The sequence below is a fragment of the Pan troglodytes genome, chromosome 21 (assembly GCF_028858775.2).
Source record: "Pan troglodytes isolate AG18354 chromosome 21, NHGRI_mPanTro3-v2.0_pri, whole genome shotgun sequence".
Classification (NCBI taxonomy): Eukaryota; Metazoa; Chordata; class Mammalia; order Primates; family Hominidae; genus Pan; species Pan troglodytes.
Window position 1 is genome coordinate 69,858,800 of NC_072419.2, and position 17,674 is coordinate 69,876,473.

The window sequence follows — 17,674 nt, forward strand, 5'->3', positions numbered from 1 at the left end:
GACTCGGGAGAGATCCAGGTTCCTCTGGCTGCGAAGTCCCTGGAGGCCGGGCCGGAGGACTCCGCGCACGTAGCACTTTTTGGCCCGCCCGGCACCCCCGTCGCCTCCACAAGGGCTGAAGAGGACGGGCGGGCTGGACCAGGCGGGGCTCCGAGACGCGTCCGAGACGGGGGCCTGGGCCCGGGAGAGCGGCGGGGGCTGGGCTCCCGGACCCGGGCGCGGGGTCTTTTAACCCCTGCAGACCCAGGACCGGCCGGGCCGCCCCAAGACGAACGCCGCTGGGCTGGGCTCAGCCCAAGCCAGACGGCGAGAGTCGGACCGAGGTGGAAGCTGGGGGCGCGGCCTCGCCGGGGCCAGGAAGGGGGCGGGGCCGGGTGGGGCCCGGGGGGGAGCCTGTGCGCCCCGCCCTCCGTGACGCGCCGCGGCCCCGGCGCATATAAGTGGGCGCGTCCGCGCGTGCGCACCCCGCGCGCGCGTCTCTGTCGTGGCGCGGCCTCCCGCGGTCTCCTCTGCAAATGGGCTCCGTGGCCTAGCGCCCCCGTCCCCGCCACCCGTGATCGTGCGCCGAGGCCCGCGAGGGGTCGCCGCCCAGGTGAGGGGCGCCGCGCGCGGGTGGGACGAGCAGGCCCGAGGGGCGGGGGGCGAGGGGCGGGGCTGGGCCGGGGGCTCCTGTCCTCTCCGCCCGGCGAGCGCTGGGCTCGGGGTCCCCGGCGGGCTCCTCTCGGGTCGGGCGGGTTGGGACGGCGCCCACCAGGTTCCCGATGTCTGGGCCGGGGCCCCGCGCACAAAGCGCCTTTGTTCCACCCGCTCGGCCGGTTTGGGCTGGTTGGAGCCGCCCGCGCCCCGCGCGGCGAAGGCGGTCCCGGGAGCTGGGGAGCCCCGCCTCGGTAAATAACCCAGCGCGGCGGCTCCACCCGCTGGGGAGCGCCCTTCATGACGGAAGGCCGCTGACCCGAGGGGCTCCTCCACCCCCATGCGCAGATCCCACCAGCCAGCAAGCTAAAGCATGGCGGCCATCCCCTCCAGCGGCTCGCTCGTGGCCACCCACGACTACTACCGGCGTGAGTAGCCCCTGCCCCCCATCCACGCAGATGCTCTGCTGGCGCCAGTGCCGTCCCCGTGCAGGCTGCGGAACCAGCGCTCGGCCTGAAGGCCGGTGGGCTGGGGGGCTCCGCGCCCCGCGTTGCTGACGGGACCTCTCCTCTCCAGGCCGCCTGGGTTCCACTTCCAGCAACAGCTCCTGCAGCAGTACCGAGTGCCCCGGGGAAGCCATTCCCCACCCCCCAGGTGAGTGCAGGATCGCCCCTTTCTCCCCCCGCCCCTCCAGGAGCTGGCAGCATCAAGACCCCACTTCGCTTCTCTCAGGTCTCCCCAAGGCTGACCCGGGTCATTGGTGGGCCAGCTTCTTTTTCGGGAAGTCCACCCTCCCGTTCATGGCCACGGTGTTGGAGTCCGCAGAGCACTCGGAACCTCCCCAGGCCTCCAGCAGCATGACCACCTGTGGCCTGGCTCGGGACGCCCCGAGGAAGCAGCCCGGCGGTCAGTCCAGCACAGCCAGCGCTGGGCCCCAGTCCTGACCTGAGCGGTTACCACCAGCCCCAGGCCTGCGGAGGCGCTAGTCCACCAGAGCCCCTCCCCGCCCCTCTCCCCACTCCCCATCCCTCGCCCCCCTCCCCACCTCCCACCCCCCACCCTGTAAACTAGGCGGCTGCAGCAAGCAGACCTTCGCATCAACACAGCAGACACCAAAAACGAGTGAGAGCCCCGCTCTCTACCGCCCGGCCCCAGCACTCACTAGCTTTCCTGACATCTGGAACTGTGCACCTGGCACCAAGCGGAAAATAAACTCCAAGCAGCCAGTAGCCCCGATGGTGTGTGCCTGAGCTGTGTGGCCCGAGGTTCCATTTGAGTGTGAGAAACGGCTGAATCCCTCCCGACCTAACTGTCTTATGGGGACTGGCCCTGCTCCCAGGCCTTTCTGGGCCTCCTCAGGCTGTGAGGCTGTTGCTGGGGCTGAGAAGGGTGGGGTTCACTGCTGCTTCTGGAGAGCCTTGGACAGCAGGCAGTCCTGGAGCTGGACAAGCAGGACCCAGGGCAGCCACTGAGGTGGGCCCCCGTGCCACCTTCAGCAGGGGGAAAGGGAGCAGGGAGGGCTGGTCCTCTGAGGGATTCGGGCCCCTTACCCGAGGGCCTGCGGGGGGAGTAGCCTCTGGCTGTGAGCTGGGAAGCCCTCACTCTGGAGGGACCTGGTTCCTGCTGGTAGGTGTCTCCCAAGGGCCTCCCATAGGGGTGGTGCCCCAAGACAGGCTGAGGGGTAGGGGCTGCAGGCACCGTGGAGGGGTCTTCCTGCCACAGGCAGCCCAGCTTAAAGTGAGGGTGGCTGCATCATTCTGGCCTGGTATAGGCATGGAGTGTTGGAGTCTGGGAGTGCTGCAGGCCGGCAGGGGTGGGGGTCCACACACAGGAGTGCATGGGCTGTGAGCTCAGTAGACTGCTTCATAACCAAGGTGGGTGGTGTCCCCACACCTCTGCCAGGAGCCTACAGGGATTGACTCAGTTCTGTTGAGAGGCAGCTTAGTGAGCAGGTGGGAGTCAGTGAGATAGCTGGAGACTTGATGTGTGGCCAGGGACATGGTGAGAGGGGCCTCCGTGGGGTGGGAAAGGGTGGGGTTCAGTGGTGGGGGAGGGACTCTGGGGAGGGGTGGGGATCAGTGGGTGCTCCCTGCCTGGTACCCTGTTCCACTGCACTATAAATAGCTGTACTAGTTGGTGGGAAGCTGGTGGGAAGGCATCTGGCTTGTGGTCTCTGATGGCTGAGCCTTTGTCCTGTCCACAGGGTGGAGGCAGCCTCACCCAGCCATCCAAGCCGGTGGTCAGTGCTGAGGCTGGGTGGGGGAGCCTCCAATGGACCGAGGAGTGGGAGGCTGCTCCTGATGGCAGTTGAGCCCCCTGCAGCCTTTTGCAGTGTCCAGATGAAGCCCACAGAGACCCTCCTCCATGCACACACAGCTGTGAGGGTAGCAGGAGTTGGTGTTGAAGGGAGAGCCCAGCCACGCTCAGGTCCCCACCACACATGGCCTGGGGGGGGCTCCGCCCTTGGCTGAGCTGGAGGGCTTGGGGTCAGGACCAAGGGTGGGTCCACCCTGCTTGGAAAGAAGCTGTCCTGGCTTTTGGAGTCAGCGGGGGAGGGGCACTGCCCAGGAGCTGGTGTCTTGTTGGAAGGGGCAGCTGGGAGTAGGGAGCAGCCGAGCCACAGGCTGCCCATGGCATCGTCCCCTGCCTCAGGTCAGGGGGCCCCTTGACTGGAGGACCTCACAACCCTGGGGGTGTCCATGGCCTGTTCCTGGGAGCTGCACCCTCATCAGATTCTCTGTAGGGGGAGAAGTCATATCTTTTCCTCACCCATCACAAGCTTCATGGCTGAGACCTGTTAGAAACAAAATGCTTCCTCGGTGCCACAAAGAAATAGCACTCAAACATTAATTTTCTCAGCAAGGCAATTTTTACTTCTATAGAAGGGTGCGACTCGCGGATGGAGCAATGGTGAGAGCACACCTGGACAAGGGAGGGGAAGGGGTTCTTATTCCTGACGCAGGTAGCCTCTACTGCTGTGTCATTCCCCTGTGGGGTGGGGTTGGACTGCACACTCTAAGGTAATTCTGATTGACTATTTTAAAGAGAGCAGGGGTGTGACCCAGAGTGGTGGGGTGAGTAGTTTGGCAGGAAGGACAGTTAGGAACAGGTAGCTAAAGATGACTTAGGTCAGAGCAGGTGACCAGGGGCCGGGTGTGATGGCTCACGTCTGTAATCCCAGCACTTTGGGAGGCCGAGGCGGGTGGATCATGAGGTCAGGAGATCAAGACCATCTTGGCAAACGTGGTGAAACCCCATCTCTACTAAAAATACAAAAAAAATTAGCCAGGCGTGGTGGCGGGCAACTGTAGTCCCAGCTCTTTGGGAGGCCGAGGCGGGTGGATCATGAGGTCAGGAGATCAAGACCATCTTGGCAAACGTGGTGAAACCCCGTCTCTACTAAAAATACAAAAAAAAATTAGCCAGGCGTGGTGGCGGGCACCTGTAGTCCCAGCTCTTTGGGAGGCCGAGGCGGGTGGATCATGAGGTCAGGAGATCAAGACCATCTTGGCAAACGTGGTGAAACCCCGTCTCTACTAAAAATACAAAAAAAATTAGCCAGGCGTGGTGGCGGGCACCTGTAGTCCCAGCTACTTGGGAGGCTGAGGCAGGAGAATGGCGGGAACCCGGGGGGCGGAGCTTGCAGTGAGCGGACATCGCACCACTGCACTCCAGCCTGGGCAACAGAGCGAGACTCCATCTCAAAAAAAAACGGGTGACCAGGATGAGTCAGGACGGAGCAGGTGACCAGGGGAACAGATGTGAACTATTGATTAAAACTGGTGGAAAAGGTTGTTTACTGAAACTATGCACAAGTTAAACGGAGAACAAAGAACTCAACATACATGCTGAGTCCTCTAAGAGAAATCTAGAACTCACTGTAGCCAACAGACCCTTGAACAAAAGATTAAACTGGGCGCAGTGGCTCACGCCTATATTCCCAACACTTTGGGAGGCTGAGGCGGGTGGATCACTAGAAGCCGGAACTTCAAGACCAGCTTGGTCAACATGGCAACCAACACGGCAAAACCCTGTTTCTATCAAAAACAAAAAAATTAGCCAGACGTGGTGGTGCATGCCTGTAGTCCCAGCTACTGGGGAGGCTGAGATGGGAGGATCCCGAGCCCGGGAGGCGGAGGCTGCAGTGAGCCAAGATTGCGCTACTGCACTCCAGCCTGGGCGTCAGAGAGCAAGACTCTGTCTTAAAAAAAAAAAGAAAAAAAAGCATACAAACATTTAATGCGAGTTCCATGTGATGTGGGCCCCTTCAAAACAAAGACCAAAGAAATGGTCTATTCCACAGCGGAGCAGGAGTGAGTGGAGGACGGAAGGGTGTGGTCAAGGCCGACTTGACTCTGACATCCCTTTCCTCTGGTTAGGGGGCAGGACACCATGTGAGGGTCTGCAGGGAGAGGGTCTGGGAGTGGCCTTCCTGGGTTTTATGGCCTGCTTCAGGGAAGAAGGGCAGGGAGGTTAGAATGGCCTCAACGGTGAAATATTTATCTTTTTCTTCCTCCCTAATCCCAGAATTCAGAAACTGTTAGTGGGTTTGCATAAGTTCAATAAGAATCTGTTCTTGTAATAGGGCACAATTGAAAACATTGGTTATATTACCAAGGCTTTGACTGGAATGTCCTATTTTCAGATATGACTAAAGAAGCTGGGGTTAACTGCATGATCCAATAAAGCCCCTTGGAAAAAAGCTGGCCTGGTACCTCACACACGTGGTTCCCTTACAGATGAGTAAGGAACGTCAATTCCTGGCAGGTCCCAGAATCTTAAGATACCTTAGGGACCTCAAGAAGAGAGGAATTCCCCTAAATCTGTACTTACTGCAGGCAAAGTCTGATGGCAAGTCTTTGTGATGGCTTCCTAGCCTCAAGAGGCTTTTAAAAGCCCAATCTCAGATTCCTTATAAAAAGTTCCAGTAGGCCAGGCACAGTGGCTCACACCTGTCATCCCAGCACTTTGGGAGGCCGAGGTGGGTGGATCACCTGAGGTCGGGAGTTCGAGACCAACCTGACCAACATGAAGAAACCCCATCTCTACTGAAAGTACAAAAATTAGCTGGGCGTGGTGGCGCATGCCTGTAATCCCAGCTACTCGGGAGGCTGAGGCAGGAGAATCACTTGAACCCGGGAGGCAGAGGTTGCCGTGAGCCAAGATCAAGCCATTGCACTCCAGCCTGGGCAATAAGAGTGAAACTCTATCTCAAAAAAAAAGAAAAAGAAAAAGAAATTTGTTGACTGTAGAGAGAAAAATTATGTTTCAAAATAAAACTCGTGCCCCCACTATTAGACTCTAGCCCGGTTTGCTGTCTGGAGGTTTTGTCGCCCCCCTGTGGTCCGGACCGGGTCCTGAACGTCAGTTTCCTCCGATATTTGCCTGCAGCTCACCAAACCACTCTTTCCAATGTTTTCTTGCACCATTCCTCATGGAGTCACTGAAAATTAAAACTGCTCTTTTCCCGAAGCCCTGTAAGCTGAAGCTGCCCCACTTGATACAGACTTCAGAGAAATTTCCCCAGCAACTCTCGTACAGACGGCTTTCGTGCCCAGGCTGGGCGCAGCAGCTCAGGCCTGTAGTCCCGAGGCGGGAGGATGGCTAGAGCCCAGGAGTTCGAGACCAGCCTGGGCAACATAGCAAGACCCTGAATCTCCTAAAAAAAAAAAAATTAAAATTAGCCAGGTGTGGTGGTGCATTCCTGTAGTCCCAACTATTTAGGAGGCTGAGGCGGGAGGATCACTTGAGCCTGGGAATTCAAGGCTGCAATGAGCTGTGGTCACGCCACTGCACTCCAGCCTGGGTGACAGAGCAAGACCCTGTCTTCAAACACAAAAACAGAAACAAAAAACGTTTTCTTACATCTGGAAAACAAAATATTAAAGAACCGTAATGCTTCAGACAAAAGTTATTAAACGGTAAACATCCTCGTCAGTTCATTCATTCCCATGTCATTCATTCTTGTTCTGGCTGATCCTGGGACAGAACTTTCATGGACCTGCCAGGTCCCTCCTTCGAGTTCTGGAAATTCGCACCCAATCCAAGGCTATGATCTGAACCAGAAACCTGTGCTCCAGAGCACCTGTCAGAATCCTTCCCAGGAATCTCTTTGAAGAATAAACAATTTGGGACTAGCTGATTGCAAAGCTTTCAGAAAAAATCAAAGTAAGATAATAACTGTGAATGACCGAAGACTTAAGATAGCCACGGCTCAGGATCTGATGAGAGTTTATTATATTCGTGACACGGTTGGCAAGGAAATTTGGTTATTTCTGTGGCATACAGCATTTTAATGTAATAACCAAAATTATGACTGATAACGTTGTACCAGATTTCTAGGAATAGCATGTGAGATAGGATATATATCATAGGATAACGTATCAGATTTCTAGGAATTTTATAGAGTTTCTGCAACATTCATATCAAAACCAAACCTGTAAATAGAACCTCCAGAAGACTTAGTGTGACTTACTATTTCACACACTTTCCATCTAATGTAGTGCATGGAATAAGCCTGATTAGTTTGACATCTGTCTTTCACAAGGCAGAAGACAAATCCTTTTGAGAAATCCTAGTACCTTTCCAGAAACTCCCAAAATTATTTTTCTTTCTTTCTTTCTTTCTTTCTTTTTTTGAGATGGAGTCTCGCTCTGTCGCCCAGGCTGGAGTGCAGTGGCGCCATCTCGGCTCACTGCAAGCTCCACCTCCTGGGTTCACACCAATCTCCTGCCTCAGCCTCCCACGTAGCTGGGACTACAGGCGCCCACCCCCACCACCACACCCAGCTAATTTTTTGTATTTTTTAGTAGAGACGGGGTTTCACCGTGTTAGCCAGGATGGTGTCGATCTCCTGACCTCGTGATCCACCTGCCTCAGCCTCCCAAAGTGCTGGGATTACAGGCATGAGCCACTGTGCCCCGCCTGTTCTTCTTTTAAACCAAAAAAACTTTCAGGTGAATCAAAACCAAAACCAATAAGCTTTTTATGACTTAACCATGGATGAAAGAGACACCTTCAAAATCAGGTGCAAAGGAGGCAGCCCCCCCAGCCCGGAACCACCCTACAGACAGTAGAGAAGGGCCCTTGTCAGCGCAGGAGTGAGGGGCGCTTTCCAGCACTGACCCAGCGACAAAGGTGAAGGCGGGAAAAGCCCCTCGTGGACGTGGACGGTGAAACTGAGTTGGCGCCTCGGGCAGTGATGCTCGGGCTGGCAGAGACCAGGGAGAGAGTTCTCACCGGTCATAAGGCCAAGCTCTCAAGACACAAGACAAACAGGAAAGAAACACCTGCCCCTGGGAGGAAAGAACCCTTGAGCACCAAAACCAAATTTACACGAGAGTCCCGAGCCACACGAATGACTTTCTCCCGCCAAGCCGAACTGGGAAGAGCAGGAACAAGGCGTGTTTGCCTCCCACCCTCAGCCGGGCACTGCAGACAGCCAGCCAGAGAGCGGGCTGTGGTCAGAGTCCCCTCTGATCTCTGCTGGCTTCGTGTCAGTCTCCCGGATCTCATCTGCAGGCTCCAGAGCAGGCTGCGTGTCAGCAGCTGAGACCCAAGGCACACACGATGGAGTAAGGAGAGGAGCACACGCGTGTATTGGACGCAGACACTCCACATTTGTGAACCTTTCCTGCACCCATCACCTCAGTAAACCCCAGGGAAGCGCGTGGGCCTTGATCCCAGGTCCAGGCCCTCTGCCCAGGCCCCTCGTCAGCAGGGCCCGGCCGTGCCCGCTCCACAGCAGCTCAGGTTGGGTTCTCGTAGCTGGTGAAGCTGGAGAGCCTCTCCCGCAGGGCCTTGAAGCAGGGTCTCTGCTCGGGGTCCCTGCACCAGCATGTCAGCATCAGCTTGTGCACGCTGGGCGGGCACTCCAGAGGGCAGGGCATGCGGTAGCCGGCGTCCACCCTCAGGAAGGCCTCATGGTTGGACATGCCTGCGGCCGACAGGGATGAGAAGAGCTGGGGCCCACCTGCCTACCCTCCCCCAAGAAGCCACACCAGCCATCCACTGCCCCTTCCTGGGGCCTTCCCCGCAGCCTCAGCTGCCATGCCTTGGCGCCACCCAGCACACTGTCCACTGCTAACACCTCCCTCTGGACAGGGCTCCAACAGGCAGCTCCAGGCACCAGCCTGGGTGCTCAGAGAATGGTGCAGGTGTGGAGTTCAGGTGATGGCCCGCAGAGGGCCCTGAAGCCCGTGGGGGAGGCACCCCCCACCGTCCCTGCCGGCTACCCAGGACCTCCCCCACTCTGCCTCTCATGCCCAGTCAGGGACACTGGGGACAGTACCTGGGTAGGGCACCTGACCCCTGCTGAACATCTCATGCAGGAGAATCCCAAAAGACCAGACGTCGGATTTGGTGGAGTAATGGCCTCGGGAGAGCGCTTCAGGGGCCGTCCACTTGTAGGGGATATTGTGGTCATGGGAGAGGTAGACATCCTCCTGCAATCAGGCTGGCGCTGAGTGGGCCGTGGGGGCTGCCTGTGCCCTGCCCCCGAAGCATGGACGGGCACAGCGGCCGCACTGCCCCAGCAGTGGGACGGTGACAACCCCACTGTCTGACCCACGCACGGTCGCTGCAGCTAAGGCCACACTGGGGCCTGACCACCTTCAGGAGCCCAACTTCCCCTGGGATTGCAGGTGTGTGGGGACCGGAGGGCCCGGGGGACAGGGAACTGGGAGGCTCCCAGGCCGTCAGAGGGGCCCAGGGCTGGGCCAGTGAACAAGGCACGTGAACAAGGCAGCGGCTGCGTGGTGGGCCCTGCTGTGCGTGCCATTCGGAATGGGGGCCCCACCGGACTCACGGTGGCTTCCCACCTCCCTGCTCAGCCTGGGCTCCCGAGGGCAGGGGCCGCATCCTGCTCCCAGCCGAGTCCCCAGCTCCACACACAGGAAGCCCCCAGCCCTCCGGCCACGCCCCGGCCACGACCCCAGCCACGCCCTCTGAGGGCCCTACCTTGATAAGCCTGGCTAACCCGAAGTCCCCAACTTTGCAGAGGGTGTTTTCCCCGACGAGGATGTTCCTGGCGGCCAGGTCCCGGTGGATGTAATTCTGCAACTCCAGGTAACACATGCCCTCAGCCACCTGCCAGGCGATGTCCAGCAGCTCCGAAACAGGCAGGACTTTCTCATCAGAGTCTGCAGAGGGGAGTGGAGCAGAGCCTGGGGTCAGCTGAGCCAGCTGAGGTGGGGAAGGGGTGGGGAGGCTGGCCCGTGTCTCATCTGCCTCCAAGCTCTGCGGGCTCAGAGGAGGGGCCGGGGCAAAGGGCAGCTGGCCTGATTGAAAATTGGAACTGCAGGCCAGCTACCGCCCTTCCGGAAGGCAACTGTTTATCACGAACCAAGGAGCAAGCTAGGCGCGGTGGCTCACGCCTGTAATCCCAGCACTTTGAGAGGCTGAGGCGGGTGGATCACGAGGTCAGGAGATTGAGACCATCCTGACTAACACGGTGAAACCCCATCTCTACTAAAAATACAAAAAATTAGCTAGGCGTGGTGGCGGGCACCTGTAGTCCCAGCTACTTGGGAGGCTGAGGCAGGAGAATGGCATGAACCCGGGAGGCGGAGCTTGCAGTGAGCCGAGATCACGCCACTGCACTCCAGCCTGGGTGACAGAGCGAGACTCCGTCTCAAAAAAAAAAAAAAAAAAAAAAAAAATATATATATATATATATATATATATATATATATATATAATTAGCTGGGCGTGGTGACAGGTGCCTGTAATCTCAGCTACTCAGGTGGCTGAGGCAGGAGAATCATTTGAACCCAGGAGGCGGCGGTTACAGTGAGCCGAGACTGCACCATTGCACTCCAGCCTGGGCGACAGAGCGAGACTCCGTCTCAAAAAAAAAAAAAAAGAACCAAGGAGCAGTCCCTAGTGGTCTAGCCCAGCAATTTCCCTTCTGGAAGTCTGTGATGACGCGGAAGGAGCTGGACGCAGAAGGACCAGCGAAGAAGCTCATGACTGCGTGATGTAGGCAGTGGGAACTCGAACAGGAGAATGGCTGAGTGTCAGCGGCTTGCGGCCTGGTGGTGCCTGTTTTACCCCACATTCCCTCCCGGAGGACCCTGAAGGGCGTGGGGACCGTCTGAGATGATCAAGCCCTTTGTGTGGGGGCGACGGGTACGGAGCCTTTCGCTCAGAGCTCAAACGTGCGTGGTGCCTCCGTGTAGCTCTCCTCAGACACACACGGCATTTTTCCTACACCACAGCGTTCCCTCCCATTCTAACATCGGAATCCAAACTGCGCCTTCACGCACGGGCATCTCCATTCCCTGGCAGCGATTGTCTTTGGTTTTGGTGAGAAAGGAAATAATGGAACTTAGAGAGGATGAAGTCTTTGAGCCAATGTGATCTGTGTGTGTGTGTGTGTGTGTGTGTGTGTCTGGGTCGGTGTGTGTCTGTGTGTGTGTGTCTGTGTGTCCGTGTGATCTGTGTGTGTGTCTGTGTGTCCGTGTGATGTTTTGTGTGTCTCTGTGTGTGTCTGTGTCTATGTGTATGTCTGTGTGTCGTGTGATGTGCGTCTTGTGTGTGTGTCTGTGTGTGCATGTGTGTCTGTGTGTGTGTGCATGTGTGTGCATGTGTATGTGTGCATGTGTGTGTGTCTGTCTGTGTGTGCATGTGTGTCTGTGTGTGTGCATGTGTATGTCTGTGTGCATGTGTGTGTGCATGTGTGTCTGTGTGTCTGTGTGCGTGTGTGTCTCTGTGTGTCTGTGTCTGTGTGTGTGCATGTGTGTGTCTGTGTGTCTACGTGTGTGTGCGTGTAGACGTGGTGGGGGGGTATGCACTTTATTTCCTCACACGCCCCCGCTGCCTCCAGCAAGAGCCCCGGCCCATGCCACTCACCGCGGAGCAGCTCCAGCAGGCTGCCCTTGGCCATGAGCTCTGTGATGATGTACACGGGGTCCCCCACGGACACCACGGCGTACAGCGCCAGGATGTGTTTGTGCCGCAGCTTCTTCATGGCCTGGATCTCCGACTGCAGCATCTGCTGGTGCAGGAGGTTGTCTGCGGGGACGGGTGGCCTCGGTGGATGCAGCCCCTGACCCCCCAGGCCCCAAGGAAGAGGCCAAGGCCCTGCCCCCACACACAGCAGCCCTCACACCCAGCAGCTGTGCAGGACACACAGACCTCCTGCCCCCGACAGGGCACCTGGCTCCCGAGGCCACGAAATGGCAGACGCAGCCGGCCCCACAGGGCCCCAGCCTGGCGTACCCACGGGGCCGTGGTGGCCACCCAATTTCTTCCTGTGCCCGGCCCAGATCTCTGACGTAGAGGCCAGACCTCTGCTGGGGCCCAGACGGGTTCCAGGGAAGTTTTACCCATTTCCAGTGATCTATTTTAATGGCTTTCCATTACGTCAAGGATTTTAAATTTTCTTTTTTTTTTTTTTTCCAAGACGGGGTCTTGCTCTGTCGCCCAGGCTGGAGTGCAGTGCGATCTCAGCTCACTGCAATCTCCGCCTCCTGGGTTCAAGCGATTCTCCTGCCTCAGCCTCCCGAGTAGCTGGGACTACAGGCACGTGCCTCCACACTCGGCTAATTTTTGTATTTTTAATAGAGACGCGGTTTCCCCATGTGGGCCAGACTGGTCTCAAACTCCTGACCTCGTGATCCGCCCACCTCGGCCTCCCAAAGTGTGGGGATTACAGATGTGAGCCACCGTGCCCGGCCTAAAATTTTCTTTTATAATAAATGTATTTAGGTAAAAACATAGGTGCGATTGAAAGGGAACCACTCTCGCACAGACGCTGTGGGTGCTGCGTGGGGCTCGAGGCCAGAGGTCCCTGTTGGCGGGGTGGGAGGGTGGCCCAGGGCAGGCACGGGGCCACACAGAGCCCTGATCGGGGCCCACTCACCTCGAGAAATCACCTTAATGGCCACCTGGACCCGGTCTTTCCAGAGCCCCTCGAAGACCTCCCCAAAGTAGCCGGACCCCAGCTTCCTGCAGAGCGTGAACTCCTCCCTCGGCCTCTCCCAGTCATCCCAATGGGGCAGGGGCTCAGGCTCGTGCTGGAGGGAGAGTCGGGGACACAGGGCAGGGGCTCATCCTTCAGGAAGTGCCAGTCTGAAGCCAGCACAGGGAGCCTGGATTTAGTCTCAGATTTAGGGCCAAGATCAGCCTGGGTTGGGGGTTTCTGAGTGTCTGACACAAGGCTGGACTCTCCTGGGGGCTGCCCCCAGCCCAGCATGAAACACCCAGACAGACTGGAGCCAGGACCCTGCAGAGTGCCGCTGGCCTCTCCGAGAGTGGCCAGGCCCGGGGATGGTCTCCTGGCCCCACCCCCAACTCAGGCAAACACCTGTGCTCTGCAGAACCATGGGCTTCCCTCCAGTGGGCCCCAGGTCAGTGAGTCAGGACCCCTCCCATGCTGCCCAGCCAACCTCTCCCAGTAGGAAACGCCAGCCTGTGACCCCCCCAGCCTGACCCCGCGCGACCAAGTCAGGGCGGAGCGGCTACCTTCTGGCAGGGCGCGGCCAGCCGCAGGCCGTGGGACAGGCTCTGGGCCCTGTGGTAGTTCACAAGCTCGGGCAGGCTGAGGAAGGACACCGCCTCGTTCAGGTGCAGCCGGCCCCCGGCACGCCGCCAGATCTTGTAGTGCCGCACAGCCTGCGTGTCCCGCACTGGGAGGGAGAGCGTGAGCTGTGTGGCCACCCCAACTCCGACGCCTCCCTGCGTCCCCAGCCCTGCTGGCCACACCTGCACAGAGTTTCTGGGTCCCCACAGTTGCTGTTGGTGCTTCCTCAGTACCACCCCTGCCTCCCCTCCCTCAGAACGGCTCCCTCCTGCCCTGCACGCTCTGGCCAAGCTCTCTGGCCCCTCCTGCCCCCATGCCAGGCAGCCAGTGGCCTCTGCCTGGATGGCAGCTGCCTAAAATCCCAGCCATGCTGAGATCCTCAGGGGCAGGGATGGGGTTTCTCTGCGCCCCGCACACCCCAGGCTCAGGTCTCATGCTGGGCGAGGTTCCCGTGGGTGCTGAGGGCCTCCCACGAGTGCCTCCCACGAGTGCCTCGGGCAGGGCTGGCTGGAGAAGCCCCTGCCCTCCCAGGGAGGGGCCCTGCCCCACGACTACCCGAGCAGCCAGTGACCCAGGCCCCAGGGAGGAGCGGGCCAGGTGGGCGGAGGGGATGAGAGCTCCCTGGAGAGGAGCCCATGTCCCCCGTCTCACAGCCAGAGCGAGCCGGGTTCACCACGTGGATGGGAGGGCTTAGAGCCAGGAGCCCCCGCAGGCAAGCACAGGCTCAGAGGCCGGGGCCGCACCCGACAGGACGTAGTCGGCACTCGGCTTCTCGCTGACCCTGATCAGGAAGGCGCCCGCGGCGTTGCCCTCGGCCTGCAGCCGACGCACAGCTTCCGAGCGGGAGATGCAGCCAAAGAACCACCTGCAGGGGAGGAGAAGTCTGAGAACACGCGGACCTGGGCCCACCCCACGTGGACCCCACGCTGGCCCCAGCCTGCCCGCCTGGAACCCCAGCCGCCCTTGCCTGCCACCTCAAGCTCCCAACCCTGACAACAGCTGCTCTCAGGAGCTGTCGCTGACCCAGACGCCCTGAATGTCCCGAAAGGCCAGGACAGGCCCCTGAGGACCCGGCGGGGGGAGGGGCAGGCGCTACCACACCCTGCCGTGAGTGGCCCGAGTCTAGGGGTCAGAGCCTAGGGTGGAGCTGGGGAGGGCACCTGAGCAGGAGGGCTGCCCAGAGCTGCCTGCACACACCCATGTGCGACGCACGCTCACACACGCACTCAGTCGCAAACCCCCACACATGCGCACAGTTCACCCGCACACCTGAACACAAACGTGCATGTGTGCTCACTTGCCCACACGCTCACACGCACGCACACACAGCCACTCGCGCGCACTAACTCCCGGCTGCGGGGTGTGGGCCAGCCCTGGACTGTGGACTTCCAGGTGGAGCTTGCAGAAGCTCCAGGTGACCTGCGCCCTTTGTGTGTCTGACTCCCTCAGGTCACAGGAACACGGACCCCACACAGAAGACCACGGCCCAGCGTGCAGCCCCTGGGGTCCACCCCCTCCACTTCCGCACACCTGGAAGCACTGCCCCACCTGCCCCTCCAACCACCTGGCCTCCCGCCCCCCCTCACCTGGCCTCCCGCCCCCCCTCACCTGGCCTCCCGCCCCCTCCTCACCTGGCCTCCTGCTGCCCCCCCTCACCTGGCCTCCCGCCCCCCCCTCACCTGGCCTCCCGCCCCCCCCCACCTGGCCTCCCGCTCCGCCCCATCACCTGGCCTCCTGCCCCCTCCTCTCCTGGCCTCCCGCCCCCTCCTCTCCTGGCCTCCCGCCCCCCCCCAAACCTGGCCTCCCGCCCCCCCCTCACCTGGCCTCCCGCCCCCCCCACCTAGCCTCCTGCTCCCCCCCTCACCTGGCCTCCCGCCCCCTCCTCTCCTGGCCTCCCGCCCCCCCCACCTGGCCTCCCGCCCCCCCCACCTGGCCTCCCGCCCCCCCCCCCACCTAGCCTCCCGCTCCCCTGCCTCACCTGGCCTCCCGCCCCCCCCTCACCTGGCCTCCCGCCCCCCCCCACCTAGCCTCCCGCTCCCCTGCCTCACCTGGCCTCCCGCCCCCCCCTCACCTGGCCTCCCGCCCCCCCCACCTAGCCTCCCGCTCCCCTGCCTCACCTGGCCTCCCAACCCCTCCTCTCCTGGCCTCCCGCCCCCCCCTCACCTGGTCTCCCGCCCCCCCCACCTGGCCTCCCGCCCCCCCCTCACCTGGCCTCCAGCCCCCCCCCACCTAGCCTCCTGCTCCCCCCCTCACCTGGCCTCCCGCCCCCCCCACCTGGCCTCCCGCCCCCCCCACCTGGCCTCCCTCCCCCTCCTCACCTGGCCTCCTCCCCACTCCTCACCTGGGCGAGTTCTCAGGCCTCAGGGTCTTTGCACCTGGGAGCTGACCAGCCTCCGGCCAGACCCCACCCCTGTACCCCTGCTCACTAACGAGGTCGTGGGCCTGCACGTGACCCTGCTAACGAGGTCGTGGGTCTGCACATAATAGAGGGGTCTCCACCACGGGCCCCTGCCCAACGGCCTCTTTACAGCCTCCCCTGCTTGTTGCTTGGGTCCCCCAGGAGCTAACCCTACACAGCCTGTGACTCACGCACACACACAGTGGGTGCCCAATCAATGATGAGAAACGCGGGATCTCAGGAGTGTGACCCTCCTCGGCCTGAGCTCCGGGCAGTCGTGGAAGCCAAGGCCAGGCCACACCAGCTGCTGTCTGGTTCCCCGCAGGGCACAGCAGGCAGGAAGTTTGCCCGGCAGCCGGCCCGCTCCCCTAACTAGGTCGTGTGTCTGGTTCCGGCACTTTGGAAACTGGGCAAGCTTCAAGCTTCGTTTCCCCCAAAGGCCCTGGAACGCTCGACAGACCTTGTCACTGGCCACCGGGCCCCAGAAGTCCACCCTGGACCCTCTGTCCTCCCTGGGTCCCGGCAATGCAGCGTCCACCCCCGAGCTGTGACAAGGATGAGCCCAAGGCAGGGGCCGTGCCCTCTGACCCCCATGCTCCAACTCCCGCAGGGACAGTCCTGGGCACTCCTGGGCGCCAGCGCATGGGGCCTGCAGGGAGGACCAAGCGGGATGCCCAGCCTGGACTTTGGGGTACAGGAAGATGGAACCGGGGTCCCCACCTTCTTGGGCCTCCCTGAGCAGCCCAGAGCCCTGTCCCTCCCCTGTGCCTAGAGGGTGGCCTGTGCCAAAGCTCCCAGCAGCCTAGGACACGCACGGTTCCGACTCCACCGTCTCCCTCTCGGCCAGGTAGTTGTGGGGCACATAGCCCTGGGCCACGGCCCTACCCGCCTCGTCCAGCAGCGTGGCCCACCACCACTGCTCCTCCTTCCTGGCCACATGGAAGACGTCCCCAGCGCGGAAGCTCAGCTCCTCGTCCGTCCGGGACTTGAAGTCCCAGAGGCCCACATACTTGGGGCCCAGGTGAGCCTGGTCCCGGGACACCATGGCAGGCGGGCGCAGCGGCAGGACCAGGCTATAGCCCAGCTGGAGCACCCAGAGCTGGGCGTGGCAGGCGGGCCGTCCCACTTCCTCATGACAGGCCGGGAAGCAGCCACACCCAGCACCCACAGGCGCTCGAGAGCACCCCGGCTCCTCCTGAGGGCCCAGCCGGCCCCACAAGTTCTCAGGCCCACTGGGGCCCATCCGAGCACTTAGCGCCCGAACTATGGGAACCCACTGGGGAAGCACCGCCAGGGCCGGCCTGAGCGCAGGAGAGGGGGAGGAGGACCCCCGGTTGGGGCTTCTCGGGGGTCCAACTTATGGACACTCAGGCACTCAGGGAAGCCAACGGCCCCCTGGGAACAAGCCTCGCAGCCTGAGGGCAGGAAGGTGAGGGCTGCAGGCGCTGCCTTCCCAACCGTCAGAGCTGCGGGGGCACAGGTGGGGGCCGCCTCTCTCCCCGCTTCCGGAAGCTTCCCCTCCACCCGTCGGTGCCCTCACCCAGCCCCAGACTCCACCCCTGAGCGCAGGGCCCAATGTCAGGAGCTGCTGTGGGCAGGCGTCCTGAGAGCGGCCTCATGGGCAGGCCCGCCCTCGGGTAAGGGCCAAGCAGGGAAGAGGGAGTGGAATCAGGGCAGCGACAGCTGTGTGGGTCAGCCCGGAGGACTTCCTGGAAGAGGAGGGCCCGAGGGTTTTGGGGGATCCCCGGGGAGGCAGAGCCAGGGGCACCCGCGGTTGAAGAAACGGGCACTGCCTTCCTCCACACGGACGCCAGGGGGCAGGCAAGGACCGTGAGTGCGGCCTGGAAGCGCCCACGGCGCTGGGGCCCAAGGCCACAGGTCCCTCCCAGGCAGCCCCTCCTGCCTGCAGCCTCTGCCTCCTCCTGCCCAGCCCGCAGGACCCCTGCCCCCTTCCAGCTGGCCTCCCTTCTCCCGACTCATGCCTGAGTGAGCCCTGCCGTGACCCCCACCTGCACCCGACGGCCACCTGCCCCCCAGCCCCTGAGACTCGGGACACCCCCTCCCTGAAGGCCCCTCCCCGCCCCACCCTCCCACTGACTCTACTGTGTCCACCCGGGAGC

The 17,674-nt window shown here is 61.0% G+C and overlaps 2 protein-coding genes across 3 annotated transcripts; one reads left to right on the plus strand and one right to left on the minus strand.

Moving 5' to 3' along the window:
* The first annotated feature begins 412 nt into the window (after nt 1–412).
* PPDPF (pancreatic progenitor cell differentiation and proliferation factor) lies at nt 413–1,862 on the plus strand. The gene is made up of 4 exons (XM_024352154.3): nt 413–592; nt 982–1,061; nt 1,210–1,287; nt 1,366–1,862. Exons 2-4 carry the CDS (start codon nt 1,007–1,009, stop codon nt 1,575–1,577), a joined length of 345 nt encoding a protein of 114 aa, XP_024207922.1. The 5' UTR covers nt 413–592; nt 982–1,006; the 3' UTR covers nt 1,578–1,862.
* A 53-nt stretch (nt 1,863–1,915) lies between these two features.
* Nucleotides 1,916–17,597, minus strand: PTK6 (protein tyrosine kinase 6). 2 transcript variants are annotated; one of them, XM_016938334.4, is made up of 8 exons: nt 16,370–17,597; nt 13,900–14,021; nt 13,099–13,262; nt 12,497–12,650; nt 11,485–11,646; nt 9,592–9,773; nt 8,924–9,077; nt 1,916–8,569 (listed from the first exon to the last, which is right to left on the minus strand). In XM_016938334.4, exons 1-8 carry the CDS (start codon nt 16,795–16,797, stop codon nt 8,382–8,384), a joined length of 1,554 nt encoding a protein of 517 aa, XP_016793823.2. In that variant the 5' UTR covers nt 16,798–17,597; the 3' UTR covers nt 1,916–8,381. The 2 variants fall into 2 exon arrangements, with proteins under 2 accessions (XP_016793823.2, XP_063658811.1); XM_063802741.1 differs by lacking the exons at nt 1,916–8,569; nt 8,924–9,077; nt 9,592–9,773; nt 11,485–11,646; nt 13,900–14,021 and having other exon boundaries at nt 12,556–13,262.
* Nucleotides 17,598–17,674: the final 77 nt, after the last annotated feature.

Bases quoted from the DNA above. Each gene is read 5' to 3' on its own strand.
- PTK6 (XM_016938334.4), bottom strand. From the start codon at position 16,797: ATGGGCCCCAGTGGGCCTGAGAACTTGTGGGGCCGGCTGGGCCCTCAG. The intron at 9,774-11,484 runs GTGAGTGGCATG...TCCCCTCTGCAG, and splicing joins CCTGCTGGAGCTGCTCCGCG to ACTCTGATGAGAAAGTCCTG. The intron at 8,570-8,923 runs GTACTGTCCCCA...TGTCGGCCGCAG, and splicing joins GGGTCAGGTGCCCTACCCAG to GCATGTCCAACCATGAGGCC.
- PPDPF (XM_024352154.3), top strand. From the start codon at position 1,007: ATGGCGGCCATCCCCTCCAGCGGCTCGCTCGTGGCCACCCACGACTAC. The intron at 1,062-1,209 runs GTGAGTAGCCCC...TCTCCTCTCCAG, and splicing joins CACCCACGACTACTACCGGC to GCCGCCTGGGTTCCACTTCC. The intron at 1,288-1,365 runs GTGAGTGCAGGA...CGCTTCTCTCAG, and splicing joins AGCCATTCCCCACCCCCCAG to GTCTCCCCAAGGCTGACCCG.